At 53.5% G+C, this 14,265-nt stretch overlaps 2 protein-coding genes across 2 annotated transcripts; one reads left to right on the forward strand and one right to left on the reverse strand.

Annotated features, from left to right (window-relative positions):
* Nucleotides 1–3,910: 3,910 nt before the first annotated feature.
* On the reverse strand, nucleotides 3,911–5,387 carry N0V96_008563 (uncharacterized protein; the record flags this gene model as incomplete). Its single annotated transcript, XM_053197849.2, has 2 exons — nucleotides 3,911–4,570; nucleotides 4,623–5,387. 2 exons carry the CDS (start codon nucleotides 5,385–5,387, stop codon nucleotides 3,911–3,913), a joined length of 1,425 nt encoding a protein of 474 aa, XP_053044637.2.
* A 5,822-nt stretch (nucleotides 5,388–11,209) lies between these two features.
* On the forward strand, nucleotides 11,210–13,777 carry N0V96_008564 (uncharacterized protein; the record flags this gene model as incomplete). The annotated part of the gene is made up of 5 exons (XM_053197850.2): nucleotides 11,210–11,586; nucleotides 11,669–12,752; nucleotides 12,818–12,902; nucleotides 12,966–13,051; nucleotides 13,106–13,777. The coding sequence occupies 5 exons, from the start codon at nucleotides 11,210–11,212 to the stop codon at nucleotides 13,775–13,777; spliced, it is 2,304 nt and encodes a 767-aa protein (XP_053044638.1).
* Nucleotides 13,778–14,265: the final 488 nt, after the last annotated feature.

Below are 14,265 nucleotides of genomic sequence, written 5' to 3' on the forward strand. Positions count from 1 at the left end.
GCTTGGACTCTGTTTTGCATTTACAGCGTGGCGTTGGACGGATACTCACAGACTCGGATTTGGCTTTGCCAAACTCCTCCCATATCAATCGCATATGGAAAAGGGTTATTTCATGGGAAAGCGATACAACCGGGCTCTGAATTTTTTCATCACTCCGGTTTCTACGGAGTTTAGCGGCATACCCCTCTGAAGGCCGATACCCTGATGTGACGGCTACATACTCTTCGCCCCGCGTACTCGGATCTCTATCCGGGGGTATGACTATCTTACACTTGAGATGAGGGGAAAAGAGACGAGAGGGCGGAGCAAGTCAGCCGAACGCCTTCATGGATCGGCGTTGCGTGTATTTAGAGTTGCCGTCACCGTATTGGTTGACGGGTTGGAGATCCAGAGAGAGGGGGGGCAAGAGAGAAGGGGGAAAACAACCCGGACGGTGCGGGCGCGCAGCCAACCTTGCTTGCGCGGCCGAGTCCAGCCGGTCTCTGCCTCTCTCACCCCTTTTGAGGTCTCGAAAGAAACAATACAAACAATTGCAAGCAAACTCTCATTGACTGCAAACCTTGGCTTATCGGTGACTTGTGATTTGAGTGATGGTTTGTGATGTATATCTGAGGGCGTGATATGCTTGTCCATGTTGTCTTGGTGGCTTACAGGTTCGCACTCGATCATTCCGCGTGTTTGCCGTGTCTACCGGGGAAAGACCAATTATCGGAACGTATCTTACTTGCCTTCGACGCTTTCCTCATATGTGTCGTTGCTATACTGCGTCCTCCTTGTAAGTGGCTAATATGACCTCGTCGGTTAGAGTGTTACATGTGGACTCCAGACTAGTGAATCTCTTGGTTAAGGCAATCGCTATATGCCGATAATCGCGAACGTTGATTTCTACCGATCTTCGTGTGTTGATGGATATTATTTTTCATACATAGTGTCCCCACCTCGCCGTCAGAAGTATGCATGGTCTTCTGAGGATACTCTGCTGAATAAATACACCACCACCAATGTCGACTGGTGGCTTTGGACAATCTTGCTCTGCTACCCAAAAGTAAGATAGGTAGGTATAGGTTGAGTTCAAGGACTTCCTTCGATAGACTAACATCTTCCAGCTAACAGCGCGCTTCACTGTACCACGAAAGTGCCGAAATGAAGGTTGTAGAGGGGAGGCACCTGGCCTCAGCGACGGAGTTTTCAACTTATAGCAGCTGTTGCCTGCACGCCCACATCGGGCGGTCATGATCTCTTTCTCTTTGGGCGTCGGGAACATTCTTGATACCTCTCTCGTTATTTTAACTCACCGCTCAACGGTCAGATGTCGTTGGCCTGTGCGGAGTAGAATCGGTCAGCATAGGTCGTGTGCGGTGTAAGGCAGGTCGTCGGTCGTTGGTGGTGGTAGTGAGCAGTGAGCAGTCGGTTGATGCTGGTGGTGGTGGTGGTGGTCATCATTCTTGAGCCGAAGGTAGCCTAGCGTTCTACATCGAATCGAACGTCGGACCTCGACGGGCATGCGCTTTTCGTTTCCTATGATGATCTTGTTGTCTCTTTTCTTGCCGCCCGTATGACTGGTCACATTTCATACACTTCTTCATCTGTTGTTTTTTCATAATTACTTGTAGTGTGCTGTTTTCTTGGCGTTTCTCTCCCTCAAGGGAACCTGGATTTGGGGTTTTTTTTTTGTTTACTTTTCGCACGGGATTGGAGTAAGAGAGAGAAGGCGCTATAACGATCTAACCTTGGAGTGAAGAGGTGTCGCGTCAAAAGAGCCTAATACTCCCAAGGAGCCTCGATAGTAGGTGAGCAAGCCGAAGTAGTTCGAGACGGTCACGGTGAGCGAGAGGGCAGGAGGTGAGGCCAAACACACCCATAGTAAGGTAGTCCCCGCGCCTGTTACGGCTCGATTTAGCTCGCGAAGAGCTTGCGGACACAAGAACTAAGAGACTAGCTCCTACGTAGGAGCTTGGACAACGACGAGATGAAGGGGGGTGTATGCATGGGTAGTACGTGTGCCTAGTTCATATAGGTATGTGCCTGTTTGTATGAATCATCGCCGTAAGCGTCACTGTGATTCGTCTACCTACTTGGGTTCTCGCCGCCTTTTCTTTCTGTACTAGATGACTCTGCAAGAGCGTTGTTAGTCTGGCCTGTGGCGGCAAGGAAATGATTTCAAGTAGGGTGTGGGAATTTTGGTTTTGCTGGTACCTTGAGAGCCTCCCGCGCCACGGTCATTTCAAGACGGCCACTGTCCATGTGACTGCTCCCTACAGGCGAATATGACGAGGTTAAGTGAAAGCCGTGAGTCGGTCCAGGTAGGCAGCTGTATTTCCGTGTGTGTAGGACGCGGATATGAGTCAAGGAACATTACTATCTACCTTGATCAGCACTACCTAAACTAAGAAAGTGGATGCGTACACAATGGGATACAGAACATGAGGTAGGTGAAATCACACAAGGTTGGACGAAAGCAGCGGACGTCGTGCAAAGATCAGCAAAGGGCTAACGAAACCCCCACCCCCCGCGAATCCACAATCCCATGGGTTACACAAGATAGACTCGCTTGGTTCTTCTCCTCCCAGTTCCTCTGCCTGATTCATCCAAAGCAGCCTATTCCGGACGGGCGTTATGCGCGAGTTGGAAAACGAAACGGCGTACCCTATGGACAAACTCTCCGTAGAAATGCAGGGCGTTCGATACATCCAGCCACATGCTTTTTGAACTTCCTGAGCCTCATCGTATCGGGAGACTTTTCCTTCTCAAAATCTGTACCACCATTCGGGGCGACTCAAGGAGAGAGTAGACAAGAAATACATGGCGTGTAAGAGAAAGGAGTTTCGTATTACCTCAATGCCCCGGTGATCTATCCAGCGAGAATCTCGCTTCAATATCCAGTGGCGTAAAGGGCTCTCTCGTATCGTGGCCGAAACCGATTCTCGAAAATCGACGACGACTACCTTGCGTACACGCCCCAAAGAGGAAGATTGTGTGTGGCACTAGTCTAATTGATAACAGACAGTGACTATTCCAGTTCTCATGCATTCATAAATACTGTCGAGGATCTATCAAACATATTGACTCGGCGACTCAAGCAGCTCCTAGGTCGCGTGACGCCGGCGTACGGTTTCACTCGAAAACATTACAAGTGAGTCACCCACCCATCCAGAGACAATTTTCCCCAGAAAAAACAGAGACAAATAGCCAAGAGATCAACAAGGTGGATATGCAACTGAATTAGTGGGAGAGAGAGAGAGAGAGAGAGAGGGAGAGCTGAAAACGGCATGGCTAATTCAATATCCGTATATCCACCCCCTCTACTGACCGCGTCGGAGTGAGCTCCGGTTTAAACCCCACCCGCATCCGGAAGACGACGAAAATGCGGAGAAGATGGTCCGGCCGATCGGACCCGAGAGCTCGGGTCTGTACCCCATAATTCGCCGCCGCCGCGTCGTCACACGAGGTGGCTTTTTCCCCTTTTCCTCATTTTGGGGATGCTGTTGCCTTTACACCCCAGACGTGGATGCGGAAAGACTGACAAGTACATTTCCTCAGCCGATGATTCAACCTTGACACACCCCTTCGAACAAAAATCGATATGCGCGAAAATCTTTAACATGTAAAATTTCATATTGATGATGACCATACATACTTGCACCGGATGGATGATACCCGGCTCGCCCTATTTACCCTGCGCGCGAAATGCAAGACACTAGACCGTCGAGACTAGATAAAGAGCGCTCCGGGTGATGCAAATGCTTTACCCCAATCATGTTTTCCCAGCTCAAAACGCCGTTGAATCAAACCCCATGCCGCCTCCACGAGAAGACCTCTTTCAGGCTTCTCTTCCAGCCGTATTCCCCTTGTCCCTTTTCCCCCCCATTACGTCCTATACTCAGGACCGATCCATGCGTGACAGCTTTCTCTAGTGCTTGGCCTTGCCGTTACCAGCGCGCTTGGGGCTGCCCTCGACATTGTACGAGGCAGAACCATTGTAGATTTCGCGGTTGACCTCGCGGGCAGCGTCCCAACCAGCCTTCTCCGCAAGAGTAACGTTGCTCTCACGGCGGGCCTTGCCCTTGCCCTTGGGTGCGGCGGTGCTGCGGCGGATGTAGCTGCGGATGAAGAACATGACGAACAGGTAGGTGAGCGGCGCCAGGTACAGGACGTTGAGCCAGATGGCAAAGGTCTCGCCGCTGGTGGTGACGCAGGGCTGGGTGACGAAGATGGTCTCAGCAACGAAACCGGGCTGAGGGGGGGCAGCAGCGGCGGCGGCGGCGGAGACAGCGGCAGCCTCCTCGGCGACCTTGGCAGAAGCGCCAAAGACCATATCCTTAAGAGCCTCAAAGGCGCCTGTTGCGGCAGTGGCAACGGTCTCGGCGGCAGTGCTGGTGGAAGACTGAGTGATGGCATCGGCACCCTTCTTGGCAGTATAGACAGTCACGGGGACGGTGTAAGAAACAAAGGAGTGGGCCATTGCGTAGGTAGCTCCGACAAGGAACTGGGTGATCTGGAGAGTGGTGAGGGTTCGCTTGATGGCCATGGGGACGCGGATGTTGAAGGCGGTGATGGTGTAGTAGGTGTACTAGACGACTATTAGCAACACTTCAGCTGAGCAAGATAGGCGCAAAACTTACCATCATGGCGTGGATGAAGGAGTTAACCAGGACGAACATCCAGATGGGGGCGGACATGTAGCGCATACCAGCCCACATGCACATCATGGCACCGGCGTGGTGGTAGGTCTGGAGGGTGGAGCTGAGCTTGCCCTTGGCGAGAATGATGAAGGTGTCGAGAACCTCGTAGAACTTGCTCAGGTAGAAGATCCAGCCGTAGAAGGCGAGTCCCTCGTTCCAGATTCTGCCAGTGGCCTCACGGCTGGGGCGTCCATCAAAGCCAAGAGCGTTGTTGCCGGTCAAACTGGACCAGTAACCGACAGTCTCATTGTAGACGGTGGCGGCACCGAAACCTCCGTTGCCGTTGAGCTGGCAGAAGCTGTCTGCAGTGGCAGCCAGACCATTGGGGCCAAAGGGGCTCACAACGCTCCTACGCATGCCACCGAGCATACCCCAAAAGGTCCAAGCCGAGTAGACGGCGAGGAAAACATTGTGCAAGACGACAAAGGCGAAGAAGGGCTTGGTCTTGCTGATTCCCCAAGGCTTGCGGTTGGTCGAGTTATTGTACTTGTTCAGGAGCTTGACGGTAACGGCGTAGAGAGTGGCAATAGTGATGGGCACTCTGGGGTCAAGAGCGGCGGTGAAGATGTTGTCGGGAATTTCGACGGGGGGCGCTGCGGCGATGGACCCGGGGAAAGGTGGGGGAATGGCCATATGCGCGCCGTTGGGCGGGAAGGTGAAGAGGGAGGCGGACGGGAGCTCGCCGAGCACGGTGACGCCGGCCATGGTGGGGGAGTTTAATTGACCAATTGAGTCGTGGCTTGGTTTTTTGGAAAAAGTTGCGGTCCCGCCAATGCTAATTGCTCGGGCGTTGGGGAATTTGCTGAGTCGCGGCAATTGGAGTGACAAGCTAAAAGCAAGCTAGACACACAATGCACGCACGTTCGAAAGTCGTTCTTGACAGTAATGTCTCGGCACGAAGACTGACAGCTGTAGTGCTAACACACTCAGGTATTGGCTCGGTGGTGGAAAAGACGGTAGTCGGATCGATCGTCGAGCGACTGGTATGCGGTTCAGTCCGGAAGAGGTGGTGGACGAACGTGGGAGAGAAGAAAGGATGAGAGAGAGAGAGAGAGACAGGAGCTCTTTTTTCTCTGGATGGAATTGGACAGAGAGGTCTGGCGAAAGAGGAGGCTTGAGACAGAGTCCAAGACAACGTTCCTTTCCAACGAGGGGTTGTCGAAGGAGACAAGAGTACCGGGGGAGCTTGGGAGAGAGGAAGAGAATAGGGAGAGAAGAAAGAACAGCAGAAACGACAAGGTCAATGCGAAGGGATCCTCGAGGTCTTAATATGGGGAAGGGGAAGGTTGAAATTCTGGATGAGAGAGAGTGCCAGTGACCCAGAGAGAGAGAGGAGTGGATAATGTGCTGAGACTAAGACCAGCGGCTCCTCCCCTCCCACCTTTTTCCCTTGCCTTACCTTACGGATACCGTGCCTTGCCTTCCCCTTCGTCAACACCCCTCCACCCTGGTATACCAAGTACCAAGTATATATTTGTATGTATGTACGGATACGTAGCTTCGGGTGAAGTGATGGACCTGGCGGGGAGTGTCTTGATCAGGAGTCACTCAGCAGTCAGGGAGAAAGCGGGAAAGAAGTTTGTCTCTTTTGCTCGGGCTTTAGTCATAAGCAATGCTGCTGGGGCCAAGGCGCAACGGCAAGGAAACGGATCAGATGCGAGGCGAGACGAGGTGATGCAAGTCAAGACCATACAAAAAGCGCACGCACGTCAAGTTTCTGCTTACGGATAGTTGAAAAGCACAACGAGAGGTGTCAGGTGCGGCACGGCCAACGGCAACGGCAAGGCGGCTATCTCTGCCTCCAGACTACAGAGTCTGGTGAGTTTGGTGGAAGATGAGGAATCTGATGTCGTCGTGTCTTGTCTTGCGGCTTTCCTTGTCATGTCTCGTCATGCTCACACTAGCTTCTCAATGCTATGCGACATTGAAGCACGTAGGTACTGCTCATGTACCTCACACACATAGCTATGCACTCTCACGACTTCCCAAGCAACGCAGAAGAAGAATCAAGGTCAAGTCTTGGGTAAACCTAGGTACCGTTGCATTTCGAAAGCTCGAGATCCAAGGTGTCTTCCTTCGTCCTCCTTCCTGCGTAGGAATACATCATGTAAGGTACCTGAGGTAAGGTACTGGAGTACCTGACAACAACGGACGGAGCAAAACCCAAAAATGCCGTGAAAATGCAAGCGCACCTGGCCCTCGCCGCCTTCCTGAAGTCGCAAGTCTCTCGTGCGCGCTTGCCCGGCTTGTCGGGTGGCCGCGGGAGGTACTACTCAATGTGGATTCCACCACTGACATCCGCAGCCATCGATTCGACACAGCAGGTCCTGCCAAGCTCCAAGAGGCACATCTTCTTTCCGTTCTTCCTCACCAGTGACCAGCTGTCTGGAGACAAAAGACCGGGGCATACAGAGTACGTATCCATTCGTACGTGAGTATCCCGTCTGTACCTCCACTCCTAGTACTGTGGATACTTGCTGGGTACACCAACCTTGAACATTGTTGAGAGACACATGAATAAAGCTCCAAGCTTGACAACGGACGAAAGGCACCGCAAAACCATCACCGGTTCATGTTAAGGCAAACGGCTTCGACCACATTGGCACTACTGGATGGATGGATGGATGGATGGGGGTGGGTTCAGTTCGGTTCCATCCTCTCATCCAAGCTCAACTTGCTCCAAAATAACCAAAATCCTCACTCTTTGCCTCGGCTTCTTTCGCTCTTTCGACATCATCCTTGTTCCGCCCTTAAAGCCCATCCTGGTCCCCCCCAGGCATGGGGGGATTTGCAGGATGGGCCCGAGCAACGCCAAAGATACAAGCTACCAAGAACAAGGGTGGGGGAAAACCAACAGCTTGAGCCTTGAAGAAAACGATGAGTCGACAACCATTCTTGCAAATTTGCGACTGACTAGACGGTGATATGGCAACGCCGAAATGCGTCTGCGAACGGGTTCCCACGCCCGGAGCAAATGTCCCAGAAGGGTTCAACCGATTGAGCATCGCAGGTTGATCGAAGGAAAAAAGTCTTTGCGCCGCGCCGCCCTGTATCCGTACGTCTGGTCTGTACGATACTTCGCAGCCTCTCACCCACCGATTCGCGCAGTTCGTCAGGCGCTTTGAAACGGTTGAAAAGCTGCGACATGGATCTTGCTTGAGCACGTTGCCGGAACCCATTGCCCAGCCCAGAGTCCCAGACATTTGTCTTTCCGACAACGGCAATGGCGCATTGGGAGCTTTGGACACCAGCTCCCAACTCTATTTTCGGGACATGGCCACGGCTTCCTCTCGCCGGCCCAATCTCGACACTTCTGTTGGCATTATCAGAGCTCGCAATGGCACTCCGCCGTCTTGCGCTCAGTCAGTGCCCTTGGGTCACGCTACGTTGGACGTTATGCGATGGCTACAAGAGAGATCACCATGAGATCAATGTTAGGCAGGGCCCGCAAGGACAACCGACTCTGACGAACTCCCATCGGGGGCTCCGGACTCCTGAAATCCTGACGGGTTGAACTTGATAATCACAAGTCTGGTCAAGTCTGCGCAGCGCAATCCTCATCCTAGAAACTTGCAGCCAGGTTGTCAGGGGCCCGTGGCCATCGCCGTCCTTCTGGAAGCCCAGGCTGACCCTCCTTGCAAGTTACCCCTGGTCCGCTGTAGGTGGTTAGTGGGGGATGCGACAGGTACTCTCCGTTGTTAGACACGCTTTCTGATAACGCCACAATGGGCTTTTGGTGCTGGACACTAACGCGCATGAAGTAGTCCACGTCACGAATCATCGAGTGTCCATCCGCCGTGGAGCATGGCTACCCGACCTTCGTCCTTTTTGTTGGGGGAACGCTAAGCCCAATTCTGTCAATCTTCTCTTCATCGTATCGAAGTTTTTTTTTCCTTCCCTCTCTTTCTGATTTCCACTTCTCGACTACGGATGGTCTTGTTGGTAAGGACCCTCTTTCTCCGGTTATCTAATCATCACGAAGCCGCTGAATGACCATCATTTGGCATGTGAGTGACAAGGGCCTTGATGTTCACGGTTCCCCCGTGCTTCTCAAAGCGGTACGCGACCAAGATTCCGTCATCTGTCGATGATGAGATTGTCACACGAGCTCGGAGCAGACAGCTTACTCGGCCGGAATGGACAAGAGTGCGTTGCTTTACAACAATAAGGCTTCCTTGCACTAATCACTGGTACACGTTGAAGCCTCAGCTTGGAGTCTCAACCTACACAAATATGACATAATGCGTTGGTGGTAACACTCGCACGACAGTCTGTTGTGTATCTCTCGTGCCTCTTTACAGTACAGTCAACACTAGCACTTACTACAAAGCACTCCAGTAATCCATCTTCGTACTCACAGTAGCCTACCACAGTTACAATACGGAAATCAGCCGACCAGGAAGAGCTTGCTGGCTTACGCGCCTTGTTCGCCCTCAGTCAACAATTCTTCGCAGATCGACTCTCACATGCATTTTTCAAGTCGTTCTCGTTTCCTTTCCCCAACAAATTCGGCTTCAAAGGCAAACCCCGGCCCCAGCTTCCCCTTTGAACCCTCTTGGCCGCCAGACCGCCCATCGCCAGATGACACCCAGGCCCCCTTGCACGGATGGATAGACCCGCCGCTGGACCCTGAAAAGTGTCCACGTCTGGTCTAGCCGCGGCCTGTGGCTGCAGGTTTGAGGGGGAGCCAATCTTGCATTTTGGCCACCATACCCACCGGGCCACGTCCGCCTGCTGTCAGTGTCAGGTCGATTCGCCGCTTACATGTCCGCTCGCCCGGGCTCGCAGACCCCCGGAGCAGTTGATGCTGCCAAGAGGTAGGTCCGATGCGCCACCGGCAGTCGGATCCGGATGCCTTGGGGCCGGGCTGCGCCGTTCTCTCTAGCGCCGGACCGGAAACCGGTGCCTTGGCTCATGTTTCGGCACAGCACACGGCGCCGGGTGTCTGCAAGTTGCCAGCCATGGATTGGAGCGGATATGCTTGAGACGGAAGAGCCGGCGGGTCACCCAACATCGGGTCCGTGACGATCAGTCTGGCGCCTATGAGGCATACAACTTTTGCAGACGCTTGATTCTGGCAATGCCAGTTGTGATTCTCTGAATCAAGATCGTGGCCATGCCAACGAATCATCCGATGGCCTCCCGCTAAACAAGTTCATAATAAGGCCAGCTGAGAGACATGTGTGTTTTCTTGCCCGTTTCATTCAGTCCATGCGAGCCGAGGCTCAATGCTTCCCGGCCGAATCGATGAGACGCATCATCGATCTGCCCCACAATCTAAGAATCTCACCCCAAGCCACGGTAACGTACGATCTGCAGCAGTCAACCCAGCATCATTCCTGTTGGCGTCGCTGTGCACTTTCAAGGTGAACGGGCGGATCCGATGATCTGACCATCATCTGGGGCCATGGTGGCTGAAATATCGACAAACATAAGCTCGCGGCTGTGTCGTTTCAAGACCCAGACGCTTGGGAAGTCTGGACATGAGGCAACACGTGCAGCAGCCGCGTCTCTCTTCATTCGACTATTGGATGCCGCATCGGGCGTCTCTTTGCTCCCATTCTGGTGTTGCTTCATGCAGTGGGATACCGTGAATATGGTGTCGGAAGGACCTTTTGTTTGGTCACGACTGATGAAGAAACTATCGGGTTCCGACGAGGCCCCGTGATTATCGAGCCAAAGTCCCCGTTCCCCGCATCAAGCAGCTTCTCTCGATTCCCCGTTCCCGCACTACGCCACTCGCGCCCGGGTTGAGAGGGTTACATGCGCCCAAGTGCCGCTCAGTAGCGCCGTGCCCCGCCAATGCAAAGAGTAAGCTGCACATCTATGGTATTGACAGCTCTGCTGGCCAGGTCCGGTTGGGGGAATCATAGGTCCGAGACTCCTCTTTGAGGGATTCTGCAACCACAAACAAAGAGACGGTTCAGAACTAATCGTAGCGTCCAATCTTTAGCCGCGAAGCTGGCGGTTGACTGAATGTTTGACCACCCCAATAGCACACCGGATCGGGAATAGGGTCCCATCTGCCTGAGGAGACAGCCAGAGCGAAAGAGAAAGAGAGAGTGTGTGTGTGAGAGAGAGAGAGAGAGAGAGAGAGAGAGAGAGAGAGAGAGAGAGAGAGAGAGAGAGAGAGAGAGAGGAGATGACTATGGAGAGATCCATTGAGATGCTTCGTCGCACAGACCCCGCATCCATGGCAAACACGAACCCCTGCAGCACCACCATGCGAGCAGCAGGGGGCTGCCAACGACGACTCGTTTTCCCGTTGCCTTCCCACACATCCTGACATCAGTCGAGGCATGAGCTTCCGAGGTGCCTTTTCATCGCTCATGTGTCAATTGGGACTATAGCTAACTTCAAAGCTGCCCCTCATCCGACCTTGCGTAACCTTGTTGTTGTCACTATTCTTCTACCCCTTCTCCGAGCTATTTCTACGTTGTATCGCGTTGTACCACCGACCTGGATTCTTTGATTACTATTCTCATCTCTCTGTATTTACTTACCATCAAGCTTCAATCCGCTTCATCATGGCTACTTTGCCAAAGACCATTCCCGGCACCGCCGTCGAGCTTCAGCTTCCGGCGTTGCCGACCACCGACTTTTGGAACGAGACTCAATGGACCGTTCTGATGTCCTTGCTCGAGGCGGTCCTCCCGCCCATCTCACGACCAGCGACTCTCACGGACACGACAAGCCAGATCAAAGTGTCTGATGCCGAATATGCGGCCGCGCTCCAACTCGCCCAGAACACAATGAAAAAGCCGCCTTCCGAGGAGAAGTTCCAGGAGTACATGGCGCATAACCCCGCAAAGGAACCTAAATTCATCGAGAGCATCACCAGGACACTTGCGGCCCTGCCGTCCGGCGCACAACGTCAACTCGGTGGCGCAATGGGCGCTCTTGGGTGAGTGATGGATCATGAACGCCACTACGATGCTTCACTTAAATGTTCGTCGTGAACGAACCATAACTGACCACATTGACAGCACTCGTGCTGGCACGTTGTTTCTCACCGGCTACTGGACCCCAGTTCACCTTCAACCCATAGAAGTTCGTGAGCAGATTTTGAAGGCTTGGCAGACGTCCAGGCTCCCCACAATCAGGGTCCTATCAAAGTCAATATGTCTCCTGGCGCAAAAGGCCGCCGTGCAGACCAATCCTTTGTTCATAGAGTTGACGGACTATACCGACATGCCGGACTTCCAGACGCACGGCGAGGGCTTCGACTTCAACTTTATGCAGTTCGAGTCTGCTGGTGAGCCAGCCGTCGTGGAGACCGACGTTGTCATCGTCGGGTCGGGCTGCGGAGGAGCAGTCGCTGCCAAGGTCCTAGCCGAAGCAGGTCACAAGGTCCTCGTTGTCGACAAGTCGTACTACTACACACCGAGTCAGCTTCCGATGTCCCAGGATGCCGGCTGCTCGTTCCTGTACGAGAACGGAGGCTTCATCACCAGTGATGACAACTCGCTCAACATGGTCGCCGGCAGCTGCTGGGGCGGCGGCGGCACCGTCAACTGGAGTGTCAGTCTCCAAACGCAAGGCTTTGTCCGCAAGGAGTGGTCTGAGCAGCGCGGCCTGCCCTTCTTCACCTCGCCCCAGTTCCAAAACTGCCTCGACAAGGTTTGCGATTTCATGGGTGTCAGTGCCGACAAGGTCCGCCACAACCACCGTAACCAAGTACTGCTGGACGGGTCTCGGAAGCTCGGATGGCACGCCGCCACGGCCCCGCAAAACACGGGCGGAATGGAGCACTACTGCGGGCAGTGTCATCTCGGCTGTGGGTCGACCGAAAAGCAGGGCCCTACCGTGAGCTGGTTGCCGGCGGCGGCGGGATCTGGAGCCAAGTTTATCGAGGGCTTCGAGGTTGAGAAGGTCACCTTTGACGAGTCCAGCGGGTCCAAGCGAGCGACAGGCGTAGTTGGAAAATGGGTATCGAGGGGAGCCAACGGTAGTACCAGCGCGCCTTTGGAGCAGCGGACCACACGGCAGGTTGTTATCAAGGCCAAGAAGGTCATTATGTCGGCTGGATCAGTTTCGAGCCCCTTGGTGCTGTTGAGGAGTGGCCTGACGGTGAGTAGACGATGTCGTCTCTCTATTGCGCGCTTACTTGTCCGCTCTGCTAACGTCACGTCTAGAATCGACACCTCGGCCGCAATCTCTACGTCCATCCCTGCAACTTTGTAGGAGGCTACTGGAAGGAGGACTGCAAGCCATGGGAGGGTGAGTTACTCAAACCACATCGCGAATCCACATGTTCTGGTTGCTGACGTGAAGTGAGAACAGGCGGTATCATCACGAGTTACTGTTCCTCATTTGAGGACCTCGACAATGCTGGCCACGGTGTGAAGCTGGAACCTACTTGCATGATTGTACGTCCTTACTCTAACTTTTGCAAGCCAATTTGTTCACTAACACATTCACAGCCTTATGCAATTCTGTCCAGCATGCCATGGCACTCTGGTCTCCAGGCCAAGCTTAGCGAGCTCCGCTTCCGCCACTTTGGCGCCTTCATCTCTCTCACCCGCGACCGCGACCCGGGCCGCGTGTACCCGGACCCCATCTCCGGCCGCCCCCGCATTGACTACGTCGTCTCCGACTTTGATCGCGCAAACACCCTTGAGGGCGTCGTCGCCCTCTGCAAGATATGCTACGTTGAGGGCGCAACGGAGATCCACGCCGGTCTGCCCGGCCTCGAACCTTTTGTCAAGGAAGACCACGCCGAGCCTCCCTCAAAGGAGAAGGAGACTGCGGCCGCGTCATCTTCGGCCTCAGATAGCGGCGACGAGGCAATCCTCGACGGCGTCAACGACCCCAAGTTCGTCGCGTGGCTGGATAAGTTGCGCCGGATAGGCAACGCGCCGCCCGTGGCCATCTTTTCGTCTGCGCACCAGATGGGTACGTGCCGCATGGCGCCCAACGAGGACGAGGGCGTGGTGGGACCCAAGGGCCATGTCTGGGGTACGGAGAACCTGTTTGTCGCGGACGCGAGTGTGTTCCCCAGCGCGAGTGGGGTGAACCCCATGATTACGAATATGGCGATTGCGGATTGGATTGCGATGAACATTGGTAAGGAGATTAAGGCTGAGTTTTCGTAGACGTGGGGGAAGTACTGTGGATGGAAAGGATGTATGACGAGAGAGGGAGGGAGAGAGAGGAAGGCTGGAGTAAGGTTGTATAAAAGATGGAAGAGAGAAGAGAGAGAGAGAGAGAGATTGGTGGAGTACATTTTATTGTAGCTATACCCAACTCCCATAGCAAATTGTCACATTTTGGTGTCATGGTTTACAGCATTCCAGCATTCCAGCATCCAAGCATTAAAATCCGCTGCCCTACAGAATGATTGGTCAAAAGGAAAAAGATCTAAGTAAGGTCGTTGAGAAAGACCTTGGCTTCATAACGATTTAAGCTTGCTGTCCTATCATCTCCCGACTGAACGTTGGTACACATTTACTCAATCAAGAAAGCAATGGACGTTGGCCGGTTCATCTGCACCCATTCTCGGCTGAGATGTTACCACTTGCCTATGTAGATACAAACATAGCTAGCAAAAGACATCCAAAATAACAGGGTGTGCTGATTCTAA

The sequence above is a fragment of the Colletotrichum fioriniae genome (genome assembly GCF_027942845.1).
Source record: "Colletotrichum fioriniae strain IMI 355084 chromosome Unknown scaffold_10, whole genome shotgun sequence".
In the NCBI taxonomy this organism is placed as follows: Eukaryota; Fungi; Ascomycota; class Sordariomycetes; order Glomerellales; family Glomerellaceae; genus Colletotrichum; species Colletotrichum fioriniae.